This window comes from Electrona antarctica, assembly GCF_951216825.1.
Source record: "Electrona antarctica genome assembly, chromosome: 12".
Lineage (NCBI taxonomy): Eukaryota > Metazoa > Chordata > Actinopteri > Myctophiformes > Myctophidae > Electrona > Electrona antarctica.
This window is the reverse complement of record NC_136793.1, coordinates 40178108-40205692: the sequence shown is the minus strand read 5'-3', so window position 1 is coordinate 40205692 and position 27585 is coordinate 40178108. Positions and strand designations below refer to the sequence as shown.

The 27585-nt window shown below is 42.2% G+C and overlaps 1 protein-coding gene across 1 annotated transcript in view; it reads right to left on the bottom strand.

Annotated features, from left to right (window-relative positions):
• Nucleotides 1–1319: 1319 nt before the first annotated feature.
• Nucleotides 1320–27585, bottom strand: part of bicdl1 (BICD family like cargo adaptor 1) — a 34522-nt gene continuing 8256 nt past the window's right edge. Inside the window, exons 3-10 of the mRNA XM_079516247.1 lie at nt 13812–13928; nt 11235–11381; nt 9983–10162; nt 9380–9598; nt 8892–9035; nt 8535–8665; nt 6951–7071; nt 1320–5076 (exon numbers count right to left, since the gene is read on the bottom strand). Coding sequence (XP_079372373.1) covers nt 4900–5076; nt 6951–7071; nt 8535–8665; nt 8892–9035; nt 9380–9598; nt 9983–10162; nt 11235–11381; nt 13812–13928 — 1236 coding nt within the window. The 3' untranslated portion in view covers nt 1320–4899. The remainder of the gene's footprint in view (nt 5077–6950; nt 7072–8534; nt 8666–8891; nt 9036–9379; nt 9599–9982; nt 10163–11234; nt 11382–13811; nt 13929–27585) is intronic.

Below are 27585 nucleotides of genomic sequence, written 5' to 3'. Positions count from 1 at the left end.
CATTCGCCACCTAGATTGAACACAGACAGTAATCTGGGCCGTCATTCAGAACGGGAGGTGAGAACAGCCAGCTAGTGTTTAATTTGAAGAAAGTTGCAAGTTAAGAATGATGGTAGTCATGTCTTGTTTTTATCACTTTATTTCACTATTCCAGCCTACTTGTCGGCAAAGAAAACTTTAACTTTTAAGCTCTCCACACCTTAACTAACAAGTAAGATCTGTCTTAAGGGCCAAACTGGGCAGAATAGATGGATTTCACATGACACTCATGACACTGGGTGGATCATGGAGCATTACATGAATTAATCACAGCCATTCCCTTGATGGATATAAAAATGTTAACTTATATTGCTTTATATTTTCTACATGAAAAATTGTTTACCAAGAATATAAAATCACCCCCTACAATGATTATTACATGAATATATTGAGTTTTCTCAAGCGTTCTGCATTGCCATGTCATATAATAGTGATATGCATATGAATACTTTTAAATAATATACATTAGAAGTTCTAATCGAAACTGAAGGTTTTTATTTTCTTGAGAATGTTTGCTATACTTCCACCTCAGTACAAACAGATTTCCCCTAAAATTTGGCAAATACAGGCATTGTGGTTTAAATGTGTTCAAATTAATAATTAGTTGTAGCAATATTTGTTATGCTTAGATGGCTGAGGCAGGGGTATTATTGAAAGAGCCCATCTTTAATTGCTAACCTCATAACCTCTTTACTGATGGCCATTCTATTATGGCAGATGGCATAATGCACACACAAATACACTGGCTATTAATCCGTTTAGTAGAACCTTTTTTAACAAGATGTTTGATTATTTTGTATTTACTTTTATTGGGTACACTATTGCATTGTCACATAATGAACTATTTTTTTCAAGTAACTTTCAGCAGAATGTTACCAGAAGATTTGAGACGATATCCAGCTTTACTGATTCTGAATATCATACAAGGCCCTGGCTAGGAGATGGTTGTGAAGATTGTAATTTACTGTTCAAAGGCAGTATGCCAAAATTCCTACTAAATACACTAAATTCCCCAAATGGCTGAGAAAATAGTTTGACAAATATTTTGAATTGCTCTTGGCCTTCCCTAACCAAAACAGTTTTTAGTTCAGTGAATGGGAGCAGTCATAGGAGGAACAATGAACTCGTCAGAACAGAAGCACCAACACTATTGGCATATGAACCGGTAGGGGCATGCAGTGGACTCACTCAATGGAATGCCTGCATTCACCACAACACTAGTAACACAAACGACATAAAACCAGGACGTTCAACACCACAAGAAGACACAGGAGACAGTATTGCAAAAACAGGTTTTCATATGGAAAATGATACAGTACAGTCTACAGCAGTGTTTGGGCCATGAGTCTGGGAGACATACAGTATGCATTAACAGCACATAGTGGTTTGTTAAACACAGGAAGAGTAGAACACATGGACTGGAATAGTTTGTGGGACATAAACACAGAAAACTGTCAACCCGTTAATGGCAAGAGTAGCTGGATCCATCCATGTTATTCCAAGCCTGTTGGCACAAACGGCGGTATCTTCATCAGACTGTTTTTCTTAATGTCAACTTATCAAACAGTCTTGGTGTGATCACTAAATCCTGTCAAAAAGACCCAGTGAATGAAATAAATTATTTGTTTACAGTGAATGCGATAGAATAAAACTTATATTGTCTTCACATTACAGTTACTGAATTTAATTGGACTCAAATTCTACCATTTCCCTGCTATTTTGTGTAGTTCGCACCTGTAAGATGGTACTTGCTTCAGGCGTTATTGGAGACTATAAAAGAACTGTCAAAACACTGATCTGGGTGATGAATTCTAGCCAACACACTTGGATTCAATCTGTCTCAAGACAGGACTGAGATTCATGAGCCATCTGTGGGACTTACTCATAAATCATCCATTCCATTATTCGTGAATAATTTAAGTGAAAGATAAATCATCCATTCCACTATTCGTGAATAATTTAAGTGAAACATAGAATAACTGTCTTATGATTCATGAGACAGTACTACTACTACTGCCTGCCACACCAAGTCAAATGAACACCTCGGTAATGATAATGTCCTTCCCCTTTTCACCCATGACAATGACACACAATACACGGAAGAAAACAAAATACAAATAATGTAATACATTACTTTCCTTTTTTTTTCTACAAAAAAGTACATTTTCATTCAAAAAAGATATGTATTTCTTTTAATATAAATATATCGATTTCATCCAAACCTAGTCAACTCTTATTTAGAAAAAAAACATTCTTTGGGTTCAAATCCTTGTGAGCAACCCACTGAGATGACGAGAAGACGTCACAAGGTTCACTCACTGGTGCACATCATACGCACACACATGCACACACGCAAGCATTCAGGTGCATCACATCTGTCGACATGTGTTAATGGAGTCACAGGTATATGTGAGCCTAAATGGAAGCCCCTATAGCAGTGAAATCAAAGTGCCCACTAAGGTCCAAAGCAATGAGATTGGGAGGTAGACCTTTTGCATTAGTCTTTCATCACATCACTCTTCTTGTCAATATCTTAAAATAATGTAGTAATGTATTTGTATATATCAGCAATGCAATAACTAATCAATTCTTGGGACAAAGGAGGCCGTGACTCACCCATGTACCCAAGACTTGGTGCTATATAAGTTTGTCTCCCCTTTTCTCAAGCTCATGTAAACAATTTAGAAGATTTGGTCGTTTAGGAAGATGATTGATTTTATGACGACAATGATTGTAACATTGAACGAAAGAAAACTGTCACATGTATGAAAAATTGTAGGAAATAAAATCCCACCTGATCAGAAGCTACCGCTAACCTCAGCTACCCAAAGGTTTATTCAGATATCAGAGATAAACATAAAGCCCTGTCACCACAGACCTGAGATAGACGCAACTAAAAGACATATAGGCTGGCTTTGATAGATATACTCAATGTAATGGTCCCTTAATTAGTCCTTGTACATTTTATTTAGGGTTAGAACTTGTATGCTGAATGAGTGGTGAACATATACCTTGTCCTAGCAGTGGTGTCCTGTCATGGAGGGCCAGAGTATTCATGTTCTCATTCCATCCAAGGACTTTCACAAAGTTCCCCACAGTGTGGATGGGGTCTGTAATAATTAGTGAAATGAAAACCTGCATACACTTGGCTCTTAATCGTGCATGTTTGGGTACCACCATAGATCTAATACTGTAAATGTGAATGAGGGTTTAACAATCTCACAAGGCAAACAGTCCTGGGAGTTGACCAACTTGTGTGACTGACTGGCTAGTTTGTCAGTCAAGAGTAATGGTATAGTTCTAATGAACCCAGTCCAAATTACAGGGACAGTGGCATTACGGTATATCCCTGAACGTATGAATAAACCTGAGGGATCACATCAGCGTTAGCTGTAGCAACACTGGTCCATACCCAGAGATTGGTCAGTGTTCCTCTATGCTCCACAGCATATATGCTATAGTTCCTTAAGTAACAGTATTCCCCAAAAATATATCTATATTCCATAGGCTATGCCCCGTCACATAGTACATTCTTCCATAAGACCATACTATTGCTGTGTTCCATAGCATCCTATGTTGCATAGAACTGCATTCCATAGCAAGGAATGTTCCATAGAACTATGTCTCATAGGTTCATAGTAAATCTACTTCCATACCACAGGTCCATACCACTTATACACAATTCATCCAAGAGCTGTGTCTTGCTACACCGGAAAACACTAGAAAATCCTCTGTGTTAATTTAACTCTGACAATTTAAAAATGTAGCCAACGATCAGTTTTTAATTAACACAGAATATTTCTCTGTGTATGTTCAATAGAGCAGTGTTCCATAGTTTTTTACCAGGAACCCTGGTCCACTATTCTCTCCTCCGATGGTGCTGCTGTGCATATTGTTGCTGTCGGGCAGAGACCTTGTATCTCTATATTTAATGACTGAGGTGTCTCTTTATGTTTCAAAAGATGTCACATCGCAAAGTGTTTTGAAACAGGTGGTTATGTTTGAAAGTGTTTAAGTCAACATCATTGTGATGTCAGAACAGGCCAGCACCTTATAATATATGGAGCTCCAGCTCCATATAATATATGGAGCTGGCCTCACCCCTAGATCTCCATATTATGGAGATCTATGCTATGGATTTGGGCCCTGTCCGGAGCCTGGGCAGAGGCTTTGGAAAACCGGCGACACCGGGCACAAGGAGTGCCCCTGTGGTGGTGTGGAACGCATATGTCAAATTTGAAGTCGGTGGGGCGAACGGTTCTCGAGTTACGTGGATTTCAGACATACAGAGACGTGGCACATTTATAGATAAGATTGAACCAATGAAAAATACGTTCCATCCATTTGAATGCACGTTTTTTTCCCTTTCCTGAAAACTGTTTAGGACATACAAGGTTTCCACCCGACCGCAACACTATTGAGCCGTCTCTCCCCAGAAGCCTTGTCATTCATACAACAGGATTTTGTACACAGTGTTACCTCTACGGAGTTGGCAGTAGATGGTAGTTAGGCACTACAACAGACCCATCTTTTCTGGAGGTAAACTTTGTGACCCTGTTTATTGGAGCCCATGGTTTGAGAAGGACTAAAGCCAAAGTCTCTGGGGATGACTTTCTCTTAGATCTGTTACCCGTTGTTGCTCTTCACCAATATCTGTAAGGGAAGGAGTGATGGACAGGATAAAGTGCAAAATGACGCCGCTGAAACTCATTTGCCCCCCACCTGTCTGTAAGTGCATGTCTTTTCCCATCTTTGGCTATGTTGCTACCCCTGTACTCGCTTTGACATTATCTCTCCCATATCTCTCTCTCCTCTCGTCTCATTTACGTGTGCACATGACTATTCCGGTGGAGGCCCCTACTAGTTCTTTTTGAAGAAAGAGAAGAGCTTCTTATCCCCGTCGGAGATGCGGTGAGCTCGTCTGGAGGACTGACCGGCTCGGGCCCCTGAAGGCGACGACAGGGAGTAAGGGGCAGAGCGCCATTCGTCCTGGTGCTTGTCCATTAACTGCTGATCAATCACTCTGTGCATATCATCCTAAAACATGAACAACAGAGAATACAATGTGACAAATGCTACGGCACATGAAAGAAAAGGGGGAAAAAAAGAGACTGAATGTGGAAGGGTATTAGGGATGAGACAGAAAGCTGGAGAACAGAGGGTGATAGATTGGCATGACTGTGGTAGCGGTCTAGCGGATGGTCTCGGAGGTGGTTAATGATGGATAGGTCAGGGGTTCTCAACGTTTTTGGCCGGGGACCCCCGGAAATGCTTTGGCAATGTTTCGGGACCCCCATCCCGCCCCCCAATATAAATTGACTGCTACAATAACCTTAAACCATTTTGGGCGGGAACCCCTTTTGGTGTTTTAAGCATTGTTATAATTTAGCTATTGAAAAATAGCAGATCTACAAGCTCATAGCGCGCCACCGAGTGGCGCGCTACGAGCTTGTAGGTCTGCTATTTTTGAAAAATCGTGAAAAAAGAAATAAAACAAAAATCTTTTTTTTTTTTTTTTTAATAATTTGGGGACCCCCTAAAATAATTTGGCGACCCCCCGAGGGGTCGCGACCCACGGGTTGAGAACCCCTGAGATAGGTGACCGGAGTGAGCTTTTCTCTGCCGAGTCAACCAACTGCAGCGTGAAATGGCTCTGCATGATGACGTGGTGGTATGAGAACGTATTGGTTCAGGTTGCAGAAGCCAGATGCCACACCTCAGCTCACCTCTAAGGCAGGAGGGGGGGGTACCACAGGGGAGAGAGGGTGGTACGGAAGCTGAGAAAGGCCACTAGATCAGAAACCACAAGAGCCACACAGTAAAGAGCCCTGAGGAGGCAAACTGTAGCCAGGGAAAGAGAGAGGACAAGAGCTGCTAGTTACAGGTAAGGAGGGGAAGGGAAGGGAGATACACATATACACACACTGAGTCCTCAGACTACGTATCTGGGCGACATTCGTTTAAAGACACCCCCCTCAAATTAAATCACTAAGAGTTAGTGTCATTCAGTTGTAAGCCGAGTGGCTCAGTGTGCGACTGTACATGTTTTGTTTGGTTAACATAAAGGCACGTCGGACAGTGTTTATAGGGATAGTGAAAAAAACACTTCAACAACACCTTTCATGCCAGCATGCTACATAATTAAGAAAATACTTTTCATAATGACTTCATGGCTGTTTAGAGCAGTGATTTTCAATATTTCTGTGTCTGGCAATACTGTGGTTGTCACAAAACCTTAAAGGACCACTTCACCACTTTTCAACATCTCTTCATATAATTGGTTCTCAATAATGTTCATGATAAAACACCACCATTTCTTTCTTCTGCTATGTCTGTGTCTCATATAGGAGGGCTGTGGGCAGTTCAGACATCCGTCCACCAGTGACATCATCGTTAGGCAGATTTTCTTTTAAACAAGATTTGTTTTAAAATATATTTAGATTTTTATTATCGTGAGAACGATGGCTTCCATTTTTGCATTGCAACTTTTCAGGGGGAAAAAGCCTGTAGTTTCTATTGGCTTGGAATCCCCATCGATGATGTCACTGGTGGATGGGTTTCTGAACTGCCCACAGCCCTCCTATGAGACACAGATTGAGTAGGAAATAAAATTGCGGTATTTTATCATGATCATTAGTGAGGACCAATTATAGGAAGAGAAGTTGAAAAGTGGTGAAGTGGTCCTTTAAGGCACAGGCAAACCATTTGGAAACCACCGGTTTAGAATTGTAAGCGCAACCCCAGCTACACAAGTTATACCTGATTTGACGAGAATTACTCTATAGTCTATACTGTCTATAGCTCTTAAACAAGTTTAACAAATTACATTACAATGAAGTGTTAAGATATTTGCCGACTTAAGTAAAAGTATGTATCCTGTCCTGGCTTGTGGCCTCAGCCTGGTGACCCACCTGCCAGGCCTCCAGCTGCTGTGATAGGTTGAGCTTCTGTTGGATGGCATCCAGGAGCTGGTTGTTCAGAGACGTGATGTCCTTCTTACACTTGGTGAGCTCCATCTCCACGGCTTTCTTCCTGTGAGTCCATGGATTAAAGCATTGTTTACTAAACAATTAGCACAATATGTGAAATTATGATATTTAGATATCAGCAGTCTAAATGTATGTATGTATGTATGTATGTCTGTCTGTCTGTCTGTCTGTCTGTCTGTCTGTCTGTCTGTCTGTCTGTCTGTATGTACCATTGATGATTGATCTACATACAGCAAACCAGTTAAAGAAATCGCAAACTGAGGCTTTTGTTTAACCTTTGCTTTTATTAAATATCTCAGACCATTAGGGTTTTCTGGAAGATTGAACATGTATCCTATTGCCATTTTGACCAATTCAGATACTTTCCAATCTTAATAAGTTATCTATCATTACTTGTAATGGGACTTTTTCATGGTTAGGGTTATGTCTGATTTATACTTGTATTGTGCTGTGCGTGCCATGTATTGTACTGAAAATAGTTACAAGCTCACAACAACGCATCATGCTGCGAGCCTGAGACACATTGTGAGCTTGTAGATTGGCAATTTTCAGTGTGTGACACTGGCACACAAGTCACAAACTATAATCATCTTTCAGAGAAAGACATGTTGACTGTAAGGAATCCAAAGGAATGAAAAAAATCACACCCGTGTGAACTGAGTGGTGTAAGGTCTGTCTGACGTAATGAAATCATGTCTGACGTAATGAAATCACACCCGGGTGTGATTTCATTACCTGGCTTTGTTTGTGCAGAAAAAATGAGCATGGTTGCTATGTTCACCCTGTTCACCCGGGTGTGATTTCATTACGTCATTACAACAGGGTGAACATAGCAACCATGCTCATTTTTTCTGCACAAAAAAGCCAGTTATAGGAGTGGTTTACACCACTCAAAAAAAAGCCTCACAGCTTGATATTTTTTGGGCCTTTCTGCCTTAATTTGGATAGTCTAGTCACTAGTGAAGAGTGACAGGAAACAGGGAGAGAGAGATGGGGAGTGACACGCAGCAATGGTCGATCCCGCGACTAGCTGTCAGGCTGCATTAGAGCCTGGTATGTGAGGTATGCACCATAACCACTAGGCCCCTGTGAATCAGCTACTTTTGCTACTTTCCCGTGACACTCCTATCTGCCCGACAGCAACAATGTAGGGCGACTGTGGCTCAAGAGGTAGAGCAGGTCGTCCAATGATCCATGGGTCGGCGGTTCGAATCCCGGCTCCTCCTGGCTACATGTCGAAGTGTCCTTGGGCAAGACACTGAACCCCAAATTGCTCCCGATGTGCTGGTTGGTACCTTGCATGGCTTCCGCCGCAATCGGTGTATGAATGTGTGTGTGAATGGGTGAATGTAATGCACAATCTATGTAAAGCGCCTTGGTTAAAGGCGCTATATAAATGCACCATTTACCATTTACCATTTAGTTTGAATGAGACAGGGTTAATTGCTGGATAAATATTATACAAGCTGAATAATAGACAGAAAGTCATTATCCTCTCTGACATACTTGGTTATGGCATCGTCTCTGTCTTTTATGGCACTCTGGAGCTGTTCACTGGGCTCTCGGACCTCAGCCATGGCTCTCATCCGCTCACTCTCCTCACGGACTGAATGCATCTCTATAGACAACAGCGCCATCTGCAGGACACATAGGGGGATGCTCATACGATGCACTAAGTAATAGTAAGATACACTCCATGCATAAAAGCATAGTCTGTGAATTGTAGATCATATTAAAGGGGAGGACAAAGGAGGGATGTGTCACTGGGAGTTAAATCCAATCCAATCTGTTCGACTTGCTACTATAAAACTTGATTCTCTTTATTCTCTTTTTACAGTCTTCTGACTGTTTGTGTGCCAGTACCTGGCTATGCAGTTGTAGTAGCTCCTTTTCACTGTTCCGTGTTTTGTCCTGTTCTGCTCCATACAGATCTCTGATGTCCCTCAACTCCTCCGACAGCTTCCTCACCTGTTCCTCCAGAGCCTCCTCATCACTACGCCGGGAACCCTGCATCACAACACACACACACTGCGGTGGTAAGCGATTCACCGCTCACCCAAATCTGTTTTTTACTAAACACCGTTTCGGTGGTCACCTTATCACCTAAAACTGGAGTATGAATAGGCCTTTAGTCACAGTAATTTTGTTATATACTTACTTACTGTAGTTTGACACTAGCCTGACACAAATTTATTAGTTACTTTATTACTTCTTTTTTTAATGGCCATGACTAACGATTCAGGGCTGGAGCCAGGCTGCGTCGACACAGTTTTCCGGTTGAAAATACTTGTCGTGCGGTAGTGTCACGTGACAAAGTATAAATGAGCCATAATACGACATTGGTTCAGTACCGTGGACTCGTTGCCATCCATCAGGTTCTGTGTGAGTCTCCGTAGCTCCAGTAGGTTGGCGTGTAGGCTCCCCGTAGGCACATCCTTGGCTGAGGACGAGTCCGAAGACTCGTCCATGGAGGAGTCGGTGGACAGGGCAGAGTCTGTGATGTCATTGCCCCGTAGATGGGAACAGAGCGAGCGCACCTCACAGTAAGCCTCCCACAGTTGGAGACGCAGCTAGACACAGAGGGAGAGAAGATAATGCCCGAGTTATGCTGATCCTTTGGATCGGCTATTTTCGGTGTGTAAAATCAGGCCTTTACAGTTGCCTCTAATCAAATGTGCATGTGTGTATGTAACTCGATTCACTGTGATTTATATTGGTTTCCAATTTACAGGGGGGTGAGATATTCTCAAAATATGGATACAGGACCTATTTATATGAATATATAAAAAAATATAAAATAAATAATTAAGTTTGTGTGTGTGTGTGTGTGTGTGTGTGTGTGTGTGTATGTTTGTGTATTTAATGCTCTTGTGCTCGTCTCTAAAGTGACTGAAACCCTGCATAGGACTCATATGTGAACAATGTGTGGAATGAAATCAATGAATGATGTTTACCTGCTCTCTCTCCTGTTCCTGTTCCTCTTGCTCCATGCTCTGTTCTATCTCATACAGCAGACTGGAGGGATGGGGGGTGAGGCCCTGGAGGCTCTGTTCCTCGCTCAGCTCCTCCAGTCGGGTGCTCAGCTGTCTGTGAGACATCTGGACCTCCTGCAGCTCCAAGTGACTCTGTCTCAACTGAGTCAGCGTGATGGAAAATCAGTATACAGGTATACCTGATTTTGCATTATGATTTTAGCCTATAAAACTACACGCTGTTCCTGCACGAGGCCAAGTTGTCAAGTGTCACTGCTTTGCATCACACCCCGACAGAAGCAATGTGATTGACAACTTAAAGCAGTACAGGAACATCTTACTTCGAAACAGGTCTGTCACGACTCACGGTGCAACCCGTGCCCTATAGACATTAACAGGGACATTGCATGCACACAAGCAGTCGCTACTTCAGTGTCTGAAATATTACATATTTCTAGTCCACGATAATTATTTGACAGATATAGTTACTAGTTACTAGTTAGATTTAGATTGTGAATACAAAACATTTAACTGATCAATTATGATGTATTTATAGGATAAGCTACACAGCAGCACATAAGTAATTATCCCCACCTCTACCAGCTACAACATTAAAGTCATACTGTAACATGTTTTATTAAACGTTATTTTTGATATAATCTTTCCACAATAAGATTACTTAAATGAATGTTACACATTATTACATTAGAGTGATGAACATTTGGTACTCTAAGTATATTCTGATGCCAATATGCCAGTTTACTGAAGTATTCTACATTTTGGTATTGCTACTTTTACCTCAACAACCAACGCCTGTCTCCAGTTTAATATTGTGAACGATATTTCTTACGCCGAAGCTCCACTCAGTGTCACGTCATCGTCAACGCAGGGAACGTTCCCTTTTTAATCAGTGGACTGGAGGGTGCTCCACTGCCGATTTTTTGACACCGTCTACACACTGAAGAGCTCCACTGGTTCTCAGCCCTTTTCCATTTCAAGGACCCCTGTTTGACATGCATTAGGCCCTGGATCCGCATTTGATACGATTTTTATCTCTAAGTCTAACCCCAATCTACAGTACACTTTACATTACAGTTAATTTTACTCTGTACAAATCTCAAAGTTACAGACCTGTAAGCGTCCATTTGTTTCCCCAACTATCAATAACTTAGCTGGGGACCCCCGGGAATCCTCACAAGGACCACTTGTATAGAACCATTGTACTACAACCAACCTGTAAATCTTTTTGGTGACACTGTTTCTCCAGGACCAGTGTTCTCTCCCGCAACTGGTCCACAGTGTTCTGTAGCAGCTCGTGCTCCTCTAGCATAGCATGCACACGTTGCTCCAGCTCCATCTTCTGCTCCAACAGCATCTTAATCTGGCAGGAAAAACCATGGCAGAGAACAGGTTACACATCACTATAGCTAAATGGGTTACAAGGTCTTTTTGATGCCCTGGCTGGAAGATAAAGACCCAGACATGCAGCTGTGGTCCTACTTATACCCTTGCTGAGTTGTTGTTCTCCTGACTAGGGAAAGTCTTGCACAAGATTAAAGTTACTCCCCTTGGTCAGAAGAATGTTTGTTGCCTAGCACAGGCGGAACCGGAGGCTGCCACCCTCATATTATGGAATGTCCTTGTGATAAGTAAGTTAGTTTGAACATGATATCAGGTTTAACTCATTCCTGTATTGTCCTTTAACTGAAGGCCGGCGTTTTCAACAACACATCACATTTCTCATGACTGGCAAAATTGTTTTCATTGGTCTTTGTAGCCTGCCAGGCTGAGCAGTAATTTCCCCATTAAAACGAACATCAGTGCTTGTTCATTTTTATCCCCGCCGCTTTTGACCTACATCTCATAACCTACTTCACAATGCAGAAGCCTGACATTATGTTCACATCATCTGCTCAATGGTGTGTATAAGTTACTACATGAGGGGCGACTGTGGCTCAAGAGGTAGAGCAGGTCGTCCAATGATCCATGGGTCGGCGGTTCGAATCCCGGCTCCTCCTGGCTACATGTCGAAGTGTCCTTGGGCAAGACACTGAACCCCAAATTGCTCCCGATGTGCTGGTTGGTACCTTGCATGGCTTCCGCCGCAATCGGTGTATGAATGTGTGTGTGAATGGGTGAATGTAATGCACAATCTATGTAAAGCGCCTTGGATAAAGGCGCTATATAAATGCACCATTTACCATTTATGAGCATCTGCAGGCAGGTTTAGTGTGTCCTTAAGATATTTTTGTTTGACATTGCTGCTGATATGATAGACTCTGTCTGACAAAGCTAGGAGAAAAAGCCATTCGTCATCTCAGTCCTCAGTCATGTTAAGACAAGTGGGAGCACCCAGACATTGCAGCATTGGGTCTAAATATAGATGAGATCTTTTTTCTCTTCTTGCCCTGTAATCCTCCTAAGGTTTCTGTACATAAACACATGACTCGGTCAATGATATCACCACAATATTTCATGTTCTGTTAAGCATGTTATTCATGCTCAATCTTAGGAAACAGGGATTGCCATAGGTTTACAAAGGGATTCAAAATTATGTCACTGATTTAATAAAGGAGTATGACCAGAAATGTAAGATCTACAGTATTTGATCAATTCAATTAGGTTTTTGTTTCCAGTGAACTGCAAGTTGAATTACATACAAATGCTTGTATTACATAAAATTACAGGAACTGACAATTTTAGACTGAACGTGTAGAACATGGAGCACATTAACTCTAATGAATAAAGCTTAAAGGGATAGTTCAGAATGTTTGAACGGTATGCTGTATGAAATACTTGCCATTAATATAGTGGTTGCAACTGTATTAATTGATTGCCCGAGTCCTGTGGTGGGAGTTCTGCTCTGGTTTTGGTGAAATATTACGTAGTTCCAGTCATTTTGTGGGGGGCACAAGGGGCCACGTATTAAAAGTAAATTAATTCACAAAACTAGCGTCATTTGTATTGTTGACCTATCATATAGTGCAACTTTCGTTCATTTTTTACCCCTCTATCACACAGAACTATGTTTTTTGTGTCCATCCTACGCCCAAAAAATAGTTCCATGTGGTAGAGGGGATCAAAGTTGAACGAAAGTTGCGCTAATATTTTAGAAATAGGTATTTCAGAAAATGACCGGAACAACTTAATATTCACCTAAACCAGAGCAGAACTCCCACAACGGGACTCGGGCAATCAATTAATACAGTTGCAACCACTATATTAATGGCAAGTATTTCATACAACTTAAGTTAAAAAATTGTGAACTATCCCTTTAAGTCTGAATTTATTTAAGTCCATCTAAAAAAGAGAAAGTGAGTTTAAAAAGTGTTGGTCCAATCCTTGTTTCTTTATTTTACAAGAAGTTGCATGCAGCATGCATTCAGACTAATGGACAGCATTAGACACACTCACTTCTAGTCCTTGCTGCTTCACCCAACAGGAGTTCAAGAGAGAGAATGGAGGAGGGAGAAGAGAGGGGGAAATGGTGATAGAGCAGAGAGGAAAAAGAGTACAGTTGACTAATCTCTGAACAGACTAAGGCAAATTCACTGGAATAGGAGAATGATTCCTAATCCTTACTGCCAATGTTGCATAGTAACAACTACAACTGATTCACTTTCACAAAAGCAGAACCTTCTCAGCACATACTGTACTCCACAGCTAGCAGGCACGGACTGGCACAGAAAATTGATATTTTGTAAATTCTGTAAATTACTCTCAATCAGACAAACCAGTCAGTCAGACAGACAGTCAGCCAGCCAACCATCAATGCCAGTATTAATCCTGATTCTCAGGATGCGAGTCTCACCTCAACCTGGAGGCTCTCTAGTTGTGTCACATGCTGGCTGGTGGACACACTCTTTTCCCTGAAGTCATCCCGTAATGAATGGACCTGAGTGGACAGCTGCCTCTCCACCTCTGCAGCCTGGACCAACAACACAAAGGGAGATGGAGAAAGAGAATAGAGGGATAAGAATATAGAAAGGAGTCCATGGGTTACGGGGTAGAGTGACACAGTGAGAGTGAAGGACGCAAAACAAAAAAAACAGCTTCTACTGTACATATAGTTGCTGCTACTTAGAGCTGGTTAATCATAATAATGAAAATGATGAACATGACAATAATAATACATTTCATTTGTATAGCACCGTTCAAACAAATCATGCTTTAAAGTTTAACAAAGGAAAATTATTTAAAAGAAGCAAACAAGAAAAACAAGGGGAGACAGCTAAAATTCGTAAAGCACACAGTAAAATGAAATGAAATGATGATTTTTATTATTTTTTGTTGTTGGAGAAATTGTACTATAGCAAGACTGCATGTGCTTATTGTGCTATTTTCTTTTAGATAGGGTTACGCAAGCCTGCAGTAGAGGATCTAAGCCGGGATCCTGAAGGAACATAAAAACAACAGTGAGTCTGATGTAGGCTGGCCCTAACCCGTTGAGAGTACAATCGATTCTGGAGGACAGTGTAGTCTAGCTATGACGTGGAGTGTTCTCTCTTTTTTGTTTTTGTTAGCAGTCTAGCAGTAGCAGCATAGTTATAAATAAGCTGCAACCTTGGACATCCCCAACCTTTTAGGAAGACCAGTAAAAAGTGCATTGCAATAGAGGGTATTGCGCATGCATAAAGTGAGTGGCAAATCGAGTGGCAAAGTGAGTTTAATGTCATTTAACTTTGTTTAATGCAATTTTTCGTTTGGATGTATGGGCTGCCCAGAAAGTATTTATTTTGCCACAGAGTTGATGTTCCCGCATAACTTCCGGGTATGATAATGATGTCACGTGTGTACCCTCAGTCTACAGTATATTAATTGGTTTTTCAGCATCTTGCCGAGTTTTGGTCACTTTATGCTATGGGACTTGAAGCAGAATTACAAGCTCAGATGTGAGCTTTTTTTTGTCATCAAACTTTAATGATTTTACAATAAAGCATACAAAATTACACAAAATAAAAAGACAAGAAAAAACAAACAAAACACAACTAGCAGTCAAAAACTACCCCAAATAGACAACACCCCTCCACATTCTGTTATTGACAATAGTGATTATATCATCTGTAATGTATTACACTTACAAATTGTTGCTCGGATGTGAGCTTGTAGATCTGCATTTATATTGCATTTAATATTTCTCAATCATTTAGAATCACAAGTACACATACATTCACACATTGTCATCAACTCTGAGCATCTGCATCTCTGGCTGTGATGCAACACCGTGTTTAATTATGTGACTCAGACACACCACATTCTGTTCCTGCAATGATTCATTTGATAACTGTTCCTGTGAAGGCCACAGACAGACAGAGAACATAAATAACACATTCATCCAGACTTGAGAGCTGACTGAGCTGATTGGATGGCAGGATCAGGCCACTCTTGTCTAACATCTGTGTACCGACCAAAGAGAGCCTGGCTGACTGAACCTCATTAGCATAAAGCTGCACTCAGGAAGCCTCCCATTCACATCACCGCTTCCATGGCAACAGATGAATCTTCAAAAGTTGACGGTTACTACAGTACTTACTACAGGCCATCGAGGAGAGTCATTACTGTAAAGCAGTGGTTAAACTTTGTTTAATTTCAAGGACCCCCATAACTAAGTGTACTTGGAAACCCCTGAACCCACTTTGAGAACCACTGCTGTAACAATAACCGTGTACACAAATGGAACCATACACTCAAAAGTTAGACACGTAAGGGTTCATTTGGAACCATGGTGCACTCCTAAACTCACTTTGAGAACCACTGCTGTAATACAGTAAATGTCCCAATGCCGCTGGCTGACAACTTTGACAAGTTATCGATTAGGATGCTGGGAACAAAGTCCCATTTTCTACATCCTACTATAAATGCGCCACGTCTCTGTGTGTGTGTGTGTGTGTGTGTGCGTGCATGTGTGGTTGTAATGCACATGTGTGGTTGTAATGCACGTAACTCAAGAACCATTTGACCCACCAACTTCACATTCGACACACACGTTCCACACCCCCACAGGGAGTGCAGTGCCAGGTATCGAGTCGGTCGGACCCACGGTTCTCCAGAACCACCACAAAAGGCTCTGGTCAGGCTCTGCCAGTGGGCCTAATGAGGCCAACTCCTTTCACCTGGGCCAGGCTCTGCCAGTGGGCCTAATGAGGCCAACTCCTTTCACCTGTGCAATTTCAAGCCTCTGCCTCAGCCAATTGAGGCTCAACCAATCAGGCTCTGCCAGTGGGCCCAATTGATTGCCAAGTACACTTTTCAGTTTGCAGTCTTCACATACACAGGCACATACACAGATCTCCATGTGGGACACTGGCTGACAGTTAAAACGGGTGCTATGGCAATGTATATCATTAGGTTCCCAAGTTGCATCGTTCCCAAGTAGGCCGGTGGCCGACTAAGGTGGTCTTTACACGAGAATGGTGTTATAAAACGGAAAAATAAAGTATCGTTTGCTGCAGTCCTTTTAGACGAGAACGGTGTTTTCAGGAGGTGAAAACGCAACAAAGTGAAACCACCTCCTAGCTAGAGTGGAAATCTTTGAGAACGCCATTTTATGCCTTCTCCATGTAAACAGGCAAAACGGTGAATCCGTAAAACTTATGACATCATGGCTCACGTTGGCTCACAGCGCATATGTTTATTACATTGATGCAGAGCCATATATGATATAATGGAGTTCCTGAACAAGCCTCCCTCCTCGCCTACAAAGCGCTGCTCATCAGCGAAAAAGCCTTGTGATAGGCGGCAGCCGCAGCAGCAGCGTTTATGTAGCCTAATGTATTATAAAATATATAACCATCCCGTGGCGCGCTCTGCCTGCATGCTCTGGGCTGCGGCCACAACCACGTTGTGTTCCGGAATCATTCAAACCCCAATAGGGTTGCGTGAAGGGGTTCTTCTTCTTGTACGTGGGTGACTGGTCTATTTGGCAGCCCGTTACCGCCACCGAGCGACATTATAGCGTTTTCATAAAGTGTGCATTCTCGTGTAAAGGGTCAATAAAAATTGAGAACGCAACAGGACTTTGTCGTTTTATCTGGAGATGGTCGCCGTGTAAAAGAGGCATGAGACGGGCACGTACAGGTCTAGTTATGATGAATGACAGCCAACTGCCACTTTTGTGGGAAATAGAAGAGTTGTGTTTACATTGCTTGCTTGTTGTTGTTGGCTTCATACAATTACACATAATTAGTTTATCAGCTTTGTCACAGGCTGCCCAAGTTGTGAATGTTGGGTTTGACTTTGTTTTCAAGACTAGGGCCAAAGTGTCTCCAAAATCATGGCATGTTTTGATGGCAGACGCTACTTATAGGCCACAGGACTCATGCAAAGGATGCTCAAATATACCCAGACGGCTATGGATCCACATTTATTAAGATTTTGTCCATAAACTTGCATTCTACTATAAATGCGCCACGTCTCTGTCTGCGTGAGTGCATGCACGTATGTGTGTGTGTGTGTGTGTGTGTGTGTGTGTACGGTTGTAATGCACGTAACTCGAGAACCGTTTGCCCCACCGACTTCAAATTCGACACACACGTTCCAAACCACCACAGGGAGTGCAGTGCCCGGTATAGAGTCGGTCTCAGGACTCAGGATTCTCCAGGACCACCACAAAAGGCTCTGGTCAGGCTCTGCCAGTGGGCCTAATGAGCCCAAGTCCCCTCACCTGTGCAATTTCCAGCCTCTGCCTCAGCCAATCGATTGCCATGGCAACCCCACACCTGCCAATTGATTACTTAACCAGTCCACTTTTCACAGTCAGTTTGCACAATTCAAGCACAGGCAGACAGACACAGAGATCTCCATATACAGTATGGGCACAAAAGGGACACAGACAGATAGTAAAAACGGGTGCTAGGACATACAGGTCTAGTAGCGGCAAGTAGCCTACAGTATGAGCAACTTGTGGTGGTAGTGTGGTACTAGTACAGGATTGCAAGACTGCAGGCAGGAAGATGACAGCGGCTAAAGTAAGGAAACAATCAAAAAGTCACACTTTCCACACAGCCTGATTGCACCACAAATAGCAGATTTTTTGCTCGTTCACACTCACGCAGTGTGAGCTTCTGCTCGAGCTGCTATTTTCAGCACACAACTGTCTTACGAGTATAAATTAAGCATTATACAGTCTGACTGAAACCCTTGTGAATGAATGAAAACAAAGCTGAATCTAAGTATTTCTCTTAACAATATTGTTACTAGTTACTTAGCATTATTACAAAACATACATATAATTAAGCCCCATTTTATAATTTGGCTACTCAAAAATAGCAAATCTACAAGATCACATTGTATTGGTGCGGCGGTTGTGAGCCTGTAGATCTGCCATTTTTGAGAAATAGAAAAATAAGTTTGGGTACTAAGTATATTTTAATGCACACGTTTGTACCACAGCCTTGCCTCTGGGTGGCACTGTGAAACATACTGGCAGTGTCTTCCAGGTGCTTTTCAAGCAAATATTTGGTGAGGTTCTTTTTGTCTAACAAAGAGTCCTCCTTGGGTAAAACTGTCTGTAATAGTTACATTCTGCTGGAAATCCCTACTGACCTACAGGGCTATACAGTACAATCTGAAGAACTCTGTAGCTGTCTGGGAGACTAGTCTTTTCAGAAAACATTTGGTTTACTTGGCCAACATAACAATGCCTGTGCTTTACCCCATTTGTGCAGTACATGCATTATATGTATTAAGTATGCGAGTGGTGAGCGGTACAGCTCAACAGAGAGGCGCACATTGGGGATTCGACATTTCGCTAGAATTTGTTCTGAAAATGTTCTGCTAATCACATGAAATGCTGTACTCCAGAAAATGTACTGACACCACAGCTGAATCTGTGATCGCAAAAACTGGCTGTAAGCACACCGGAAACTGGGCCAAACAGTTCTGCAAGTCTGTTCTAACTGATCTGACAGAAAAGTCTGATTATTCCAGCATTGTTGCCACAGTACAACTCAGTAACCAGTGTGGTTACTGAGTTGTACTGTGGCAAACGGTGTGCATGTGGTGCTCCCAAGGCCAAGCAGGTTAAAGCAAATGCTTTTTAGGTCGATCATTGACATTTATGTTCCAGATCTGAAGGCTGTGTAATGTCTTTGTTCTGTTACCTTCCGCTTATGATTCAGAGCCATTTAATTCAGCTGCAATGCTTCATATATATTTAACAGGGCAGGATGAGGATGACACACCACCCACCCACTGACTTACAGCTGCTGTTGTGACAAAACCTGGTTGCTTCCATTGTGGCAGAATTCATTTTCATTTTGAATCTTGAACGTACCTGGACATGCAGTTTCATGAACTTACAGACCACACGACAAAATGTGGAGAGTGTTGAAGAATGTGTTGACCTGTAACGGGCCAACACTGAGTTTGATATATTCCTGGAATATACACTCAAACATACATGGCTTTAATCCTACAACACAGCATGCATAGTCCTCTCTGCCTTGCCTTTGTTTGTGTGATACAGATGTTTAATTAGTCAAGGGCAATGCAGAGGCTGGTCACTGTGGTTAACATGCCATTTGACCCAGTGGCATACTAAGCCTGACGGATTGAGAATGGGAGAAAAAAAAGAAGAAGGGAATGTTAGCCAGACAGTCAGATGTAATCATATTCTCCTTAATCTGAGTGTAAAGTCCTCATACCCCACATCAAGTAGCAGAGTGACCGTGTGCACATGTGGCAAATCCGTCGACTGCAACAAAATCCAGGGCAACAAAGTATGAGATACAATTGCCCTACAGTCTCTATCCATGCTGGGGATTCAACTCGTTTCTCAAGAGAAGAGGAGAAAATAAATAACTGTTGTGACTTGTCTGACAGAAATAACTTAATGAGCTACGAGTGGTAGGACAACAACTGCAACAATATGTCATACTGTATACTGGCCACATGAAGTCCGAGAGCCATGTGAACTGAGGCCATGCTGTTATTTGGCCCAGTCTTGTTTTTCTTTTTCGCCTATACTTATGAGAATGTAATCCTCAGGGCCCTATACTCATGAGAATGTAATCCTATACTTATGGGAATGTAATCCTCAGGGCCCAAAAACAATTAAAAATATAGCTGCAAGCAGCTAAGACGGGGTCAAGCCCAAAAAGAAAAAAGCTATACGCAATATACACAATGAGCTATATAAACATTGATGACTCAAGTTATTTGAACTAAGTAATAAATAAAAATCACACCCGTGTGAACTGAGTGGTGTAAGGTCTTATATAGCCTGATCAGCTGTGGTCTGACGTAATGAAATCACACCCGTGTGAACTGAGTGACCACTTTCGTAATGAAATCACACCCGGGTGAACTGGGTGACCGTAGCAACCATGCTCATTTTTTGGTACAAACAGACAGACAGACACGTAAACTAACAAAGCCAGTCGTAGGAGTGGTTTACACCACTCAAAAATAACACTTGTGTGAAGTGAGGGGCGGTCTTATCATACATCATCAATTTTCCGTGCTCAGCCAATCAAATCATCACAAATGTGGTACACACCCAGCTTTGTGTGTAACCAGTGTCAGACTCCATTCGCATGTATGGAAATGCGATTATTTCTTTGACGTGGCCATTAAAAGGCTGAAAAGTGGATTGAGCAAATCAATAATAAATATAGCTGCAAGCAGCTATAAAACGGGGTCAAGCCCATAAAGAAAAAAAAAATCATACTGTGTGAAGTGAGGGCCGCTCTTATGATCATACAAGGGGTTGTCTGTCAACGCTGTAGTCCCGTAACGAGTCAGAGTCCATTCTGTCAACGCTGTAGTCCCGTAACGAGTCAGAGTCCATTCTGTCAACGCTGTAGTCCCGTAACGAGTCAGAGTCCATTCTGTCAACGCTGTAGTCCCGTAACGAGTCAGAGTCCATTCTGTCAACGCTGTAGTCGCGTAACGAGTCAGAGTCCATTCGCATGTATAGAAATGCAATTTCTTTGATGTGGACAAAAAAAAGGCAGGAAAGTGGATTGAGCAAATCATAGCCTCGATACCCAGGCTTTAATTTCGTCTGCGCGAAAAATGAAAGCCTGGATTTACGCATGGGCTGCACTGGCCTAAACGTGGGAGTCAACCCTTCCGCGTAGGCGTCACTTCAAATGATGTGACGTCAGGGCTCTGAGCGGTGTGCACCCGTCAAAATAACACCGTGAGGAAATCATTACCAGTGGAACTTCAAACGAGGCTATGCGAGGAAAATGAGGAGAATGGCTAAAGAACCCACCACACCGTCTTAAGAAAAAAACCAACGTGTGCCGACTCTGTGGAAATAACTTTGACAGTCCGTTAGAATGGTATACTCCAGCAACCAGTGGTTTCTGCTTCTGGTCGACACAATAACAGTGCTGCACTGGGGGGGAGGAGAGACCGGGGCTGACGGACAGATCGGTGAACCAATGGTGGGGGTGCGTAAATCTGAGCCGCGGCCCTCCCATCTAGGCCAGAAAGGTCTAGCAGCGTTAGCTCAGGCTAAGCAAATCATAACAATTTACTCATTGGGAGATCTAACCAATTCCAGAAGGCGTGACCACATTACCTCTGTCCTCGCCTCCCTCCACTGGCTGCCTGTTCATTTTAGGATTGATTTTAACATTTTAATTACCACTTTTAAGGCACTAAATGGCTTGGCCCCCATCTACATAAAAGATATGCTGGAGCCCCATAGGCCAACACGTAGCCTTAGATCGGCAAGCAAGGCTCTCCTGGTAGTTCCGGCTACCCAGCGTGTCACCATGGGTGACCGGGCTTTCTCGGCCCGTGCACCTAAGGCCCGTGCACCCACTTGTTCACGATGGCTTTTACTTAAATTATTGATCGTTATATTTTGTGTTCACCTGTTTACTTGTATTAATATTGCTTATTGTTGTTTTATTCTACTACTGTATTTTAACCTGTATTGGAAAGCACTTTGTAACATTGTTTTAAAAAGTGCTTTATAAATAAAGTTTATTATTATTATAAAAGGTCAGAGGTCTTTTGACAAATGACTGAGCTTCAGTTCCTGAGGGATCCTTACGGCCCTCTATAGATCTTGCCGAATTTCGTGAAGAACGATACTGCCAAACTGCTAAAATTTTCACAAACAATAAGGGGTCTACGCCCTTTGGTCTTGACCCATGAAAGGGATTGTATGTGAGCAGAATCCCTTTGTGTTACACTAGATGTGATGGCCGCTCAGCCAATCACAGCGCAAAGTGACACAACTACCTATACAGTATATATTAGATTATATTTAAGTGTGTCGTTACATTTGCTTACAGGATTTGTCTCCATACCTGCCCAGCGTCATTCCTGGACTTTCTCGCCCCCCCTAGTGGCGAAAAATAAAACTTCTGGGAACTCGGATTATTCCTGGACTGAAGACCTCTTTGCTGGACCCAGTACCAGAGGTACGTAAGGTAGTACACCCAATTCAAACCAATGCTAAGTTGTGTTTACCTCTTGTGGTGCTGTCTCGGCTAAGGCGCTAGGGGATGGGAGACCAGGGAGAGACAGCCTTTTATGACCTGCTGCCTTGGCAGAAGGTCATAGCAGCAGATTAAAAAAACCAAAACAGTAACAGTACAATAAGTCCTTAAATATCAAACAATAACTATTCTCAACAAAGACATCCAACAATATATCATCCTGCAAATGATGAAGTAAGCAAGCACAATGTGGTGAAAACCACACTCCACCGATGCTTTTACTATATTCCGCAATGGGCAGAGAAGCATGTGGATTCCAGTAGAGGTAGTAATTATACATCTATCTATAGCTGCAGAACAAGATGTATGAGACAGGGGGGGGGGGCTGTGGCTGCATCACAGGTCCAAGCACAGCAGTGATGGAAGTAGTATACAGATTCTCTACTTAAGTAAAAGTAGCAATAATACCACAATGTAGAAATACTCTGTTACTTTTTTTTACTCAAGTAAAAGTTTGAATGGCATCAAAATGTACTTAAGGCAATGGTACAGTATTGTGATTTTATTTTGTTAAGATAAATGTTAAATGGCTCTATGCCTCGATAGTAATCATTGATATACACTGTACAGTGTTTGTTCAGTAACTAAGCTCTTTAGTAAGCAGAAAATAAAATTTCAGGTCAGGATGCCAATTGTATTCAATCAGGAGGGAGAACTGGATACAGGATATAAGTGAGATTGGAAGTGATGACACAAAGAACTGAGCTGGATAGACAGAGAGACCCATGTTATTGAACCAACACATCAGAAAATAGATCTTTAGGTTTTTAGCAAAACCCTTTGTTTTAACCAAAAAATTATGTTCATTTACCTGGGAGTCATGCACTGTCCATGCAGCCTCCTAGTTGTTGTTTGAGTGTGTAATCATGCTCTATTAACTGCCATGCACCCAGGTGCATATAGCAGTTTGTTAAATGTTTAATTACTAGGCATCTTTTCAACACTAATGGGAGTCCTGCATTCATTCTCCTACCCTGATTAAGACCTGTGGTCAAAACATGTTGGTATTTTAACTAATAACGCCTGATCTCATCTTTAAAAAATGTTAGTGCCCGGATCATCTATTTTATTTATTTATTTCATGTTTGCATCACGCTGGTGCCAGGAGCACCATTGACACTTAAACATAACTTTTTTTTCTCTGTGAGCACCTGGTCATTCCGCTCTCTTCAGTTTATAGTGTAGGTTGGGGGTCACCGATCTACACAAATTGGGGTCCCGACATACAAAAAGTTATTGAATTGGGGTCATATCAAATATTTGATATGAAAAAAAAGAAAAAAAAGAAAAGTTGGGAATCGCTGGTCTAAACCTGGTGTAGACACTCTGGGGGATTGGCTGGCAACCCCCCAACCCCATAAGTCACCCACATGAGAATAGATGCTAGTTAGAGAACCCGCTCACTGTGTGCGTGCACATGCTTGCGTGCATGATGACGGGTGGCAGCAGCAGCAGATGCTATCTGGTCCAGTGACAGGATGCGAGCTAAGCTGATGTCTGGAGAGATGCACTGGGTCTGTGTCCCACACTGGATGGCGGTGGTTGTACAATTAGGTGAGGAGCAGTGGTGGAACTAAAAGTAGCAATTCCACAGTGTAGAAATACTCAAGTACTGTGTATTCGAAATTTTACTTGAGTGCAATAGTATTGGCAGCAACAAAATGTACAAAATTTAAAATACCTTTTTGATGATATGAAATCATTTAAAGATAATTGAAAAAATAAATCACACCCGTGTGAAGTGAGGGGCGCTCTTATCATCGTACATCATCCATTCATTGTCAATGGGAATTTGATCTGTGTGTTAGGACAATATGCCAATTTGCTTGTCTACATATGACGTAAATTCTCTAATTCATTGTCAATGGCATTTAATGTTTGTTAACACAGAAATAGCCTATTTGTACAGACACATATGACGTAAATTTTCCATTCGTTGTCAATGGCATTTAATGTTTGTGTTAGGACAAGAATCTACACTATAGCTGAATATAGGAGGGGCTAGCACCCCTCAAAAATAGCAGATCGTTGGAGAAAATGTTTTCTTCTGAGATGTAGTGCTGTAGAAGTACAGTATAAAGTATCAAAAAAAAATTGAAATCTTCTGGTAAAGTAAAACATAGGCTACCAAGGCAATAGTAATTGAGTAAATGTACTTAGTTACTTTCCAATACTGGTGTGTAACGTCTCAAGAACTACTGTACTAATGAAGCAGTATTACAATCTGAATCTGTCCCAGAGACTGCAGGCTTCTATGGACATCAATATTGTTATGCAACATGGATAAGTTCTATTCCAAAATGCTACATGTCCAAGCAGAGGGGGCAATATGAATTGAAGACATTTCTCAAACATAATGAGGTTCTGGTACGTTTTGACTGCCTACAGATGACAGATCAGTCTGAAATCATAGTATGTGTCCCTGTGGCCTCAAACTCTGACATGGTGACTAGGGGCTGTGGTGGACGTCCAATTAACTTAATGCTGGCAGAAACCAAGTTGAACTTTTTGAACTGACCGTAGCCATAAAGCAAGTAGACATTTGTGCTGGAGTCAGTGCATGCACTTCTACACATCTCTGAGCATGTGCAGCGAAGTAATTAGAGAAATTGTTTCTTCACTGTGATCTGATTAGGTCTCAGGAGATTGTTTGTCCTCACACCCCAACAACAACACAAGAATAGACTCGACTAATCAAATCCGCACTACATCAGACTACAGCACGACCGATATATGGATTTGGCCAATATATCGGCCATTTTGACTTTTTTGAGTGGTGTAAACCACTCCTACGACTGGCTTTGTTAGTTTACGTGTCTGTCTGTCTGTCTGTCTGTCTGTGCGTACAAAAATGAGCATGGTTGCTACGGTCACCCAGTTCACCCGGGTGTGATTTCATTACGTCAGACATTACAGGCCACAGCTGATCAGGCCACAGCTGATCAGGCTATATAAGACCTTACACCACTCAGTTCACACGGGTGTGATTTTTTTTAAATGTCATCGGTATTGCAATTATGCAACCAAATGTGTCCCAATTTTTACTTAACAACTTTACATTACAATCTTTTGAAAAATAGCAGATCTACAATGTTTATTGTCTCCACCAGGCCGAAGGCATGGGGAGAGAGTATGTTTTGCACTCCGTCCGTCTGTCCGTGTGTCCGTGTGTCCGTCCGTCCGTCTGTGAACAGCTAATCTCCGGCACCGTTAACCCGGTCGATGCCAAATTTTGCACACACACTCCCTGGATGCCAACGATGAACCTCTGCCCCAAAAATTTCAGAACGGCCTGTTATAGCGCCACCAGGAGGCCGCTTTGTGCAAAACACGTTTTTGGACAGTACACCTACAGATTTTGTCCAAACATCACGCGAATTGGTACACAGTCTCTCTAGAACCATTCAACGAAACTCCATCAGACTCCATCCTGATTGGCTAAGATTGGCTTCCAAAGTTCGCAGGAGTGCTCAGTTTCAAACAAAATGCTGCAAATCCTGAACACATCGTGTGATTTCCGTGAAATTGCGCACGCACATTCCCACTAGGCCGAGGAAGAAATGCCACGTGAACATTTTCAACTCAGCCTCATGGTGGCGCTATAACTGGCCGAAAAGTGTTTTTACCTCCAACTGCACGGATTTGTGGATAACTTTGTATGCCAACTCCCTAGAGGCCAAGGAAAAACCTTTGCCTGGAATTTTTCACATCTGCTCTTTATAGCGCCACCAGGAGGCCGACATATGTAAAGCACATTTTCTAATATTACTCCTTCAGATGTTATCCAAATTTCACGCAAATCAGTACACATGCTCTCCATAGTAATGTGATCAAGACGGGTTTGTTTGATTTCTCATAAACCACCTTCATTGCCTACGATTGGCTTCTAAACTTTTCAGGAGTAGCCCGCTTTGTACCCGTTTTGTACTACTCAACGCAGCGTCCGATTGCGGTGAAACTGTGCATGCATATTCCCACTAGGCTGAGGAAGAAATGCCACTTGACAGTTTTCAAATCAGCCTCATGGTGGTGCTACAACAGGCCAAGCCGTGACACACACACACACACACACACACACACACACACACACATGTATGTATAATTAAAATGTTAAAGGTTCATTAAGTGATGTTTTTGTTCAAATAAGTGTTAAATGGTTATTTAGTAAACAGAAAGTAAATTGTCAGGCCAGGATATAGTAGCAATTTGATCCATTCAGGAGAGAGAACTCATACAGAATACTGTAAATGTCATTGCCCAACTCTTTTTCTCCACTATACCCATCGCTATTAATGGGGCTCTAGTCTAGTTTTTGTTTTATAAACAAATAAAACATGAAGCCTAGAACAACCGCAGGGGGTATTCAAGACGAGCCTGGTAAAGCATCCCGGTCTGCAGAAGACGCATGATAATGTGAATTCACGCGACCGGGATGGACACCCTTCATTACACCCTTAAGGCCAAGTTGTCAAGGCAGGCTCATCTGCAGCTGCAGTCATAGATCTTCACCAAACAACTGAAATGTGATGACCTTCTCCCTCCTGTTATTGACCACCTTCAACCTGTTAGATCTTCCTAGATAAAAAGAGAAGGATCCGGGCACACAAAGTAAAAAAATGAGGAACGCCTTTATTAAATGAAAAAGGCATGTTTCGACCTAACAGGTCCTCATCCTGTCGTCCCTTCACAATGAAGTGTCTCCCCTTTACTTCCCAATGCTGCACAATTACCCAGGTTATTAAACACCCTGAGCGCACAGGACGGAGTTCTCCGCCCATTCAATTAGTAACGCCCAGCGCTCAAGACTGAGATTGATCAAAAAGACGGAGATTATTGATATCAAAACCGATCGCATCGCTCCACAGGCTGGGAGCGTCTGTTGTGCAACACTCAATGTTATTTTCTGGTGGGACATCATCGAAAATCTTCCCCCCACATTTTAGCCGACGAGATCGAAAATCCTAAAACGTTAATAACTCTTGATCTAAATCATTCCGTCCAATTCTAGAGGGTGGAGGCCACCTAGAGGCTGGAGGCCTGTTTCTATTGAAACTGATGAAACATAGCGAAGGCCTCCTATGCGTGTGAAGTGAGGGGCGCTCTTATCATCATACATCATCTCAT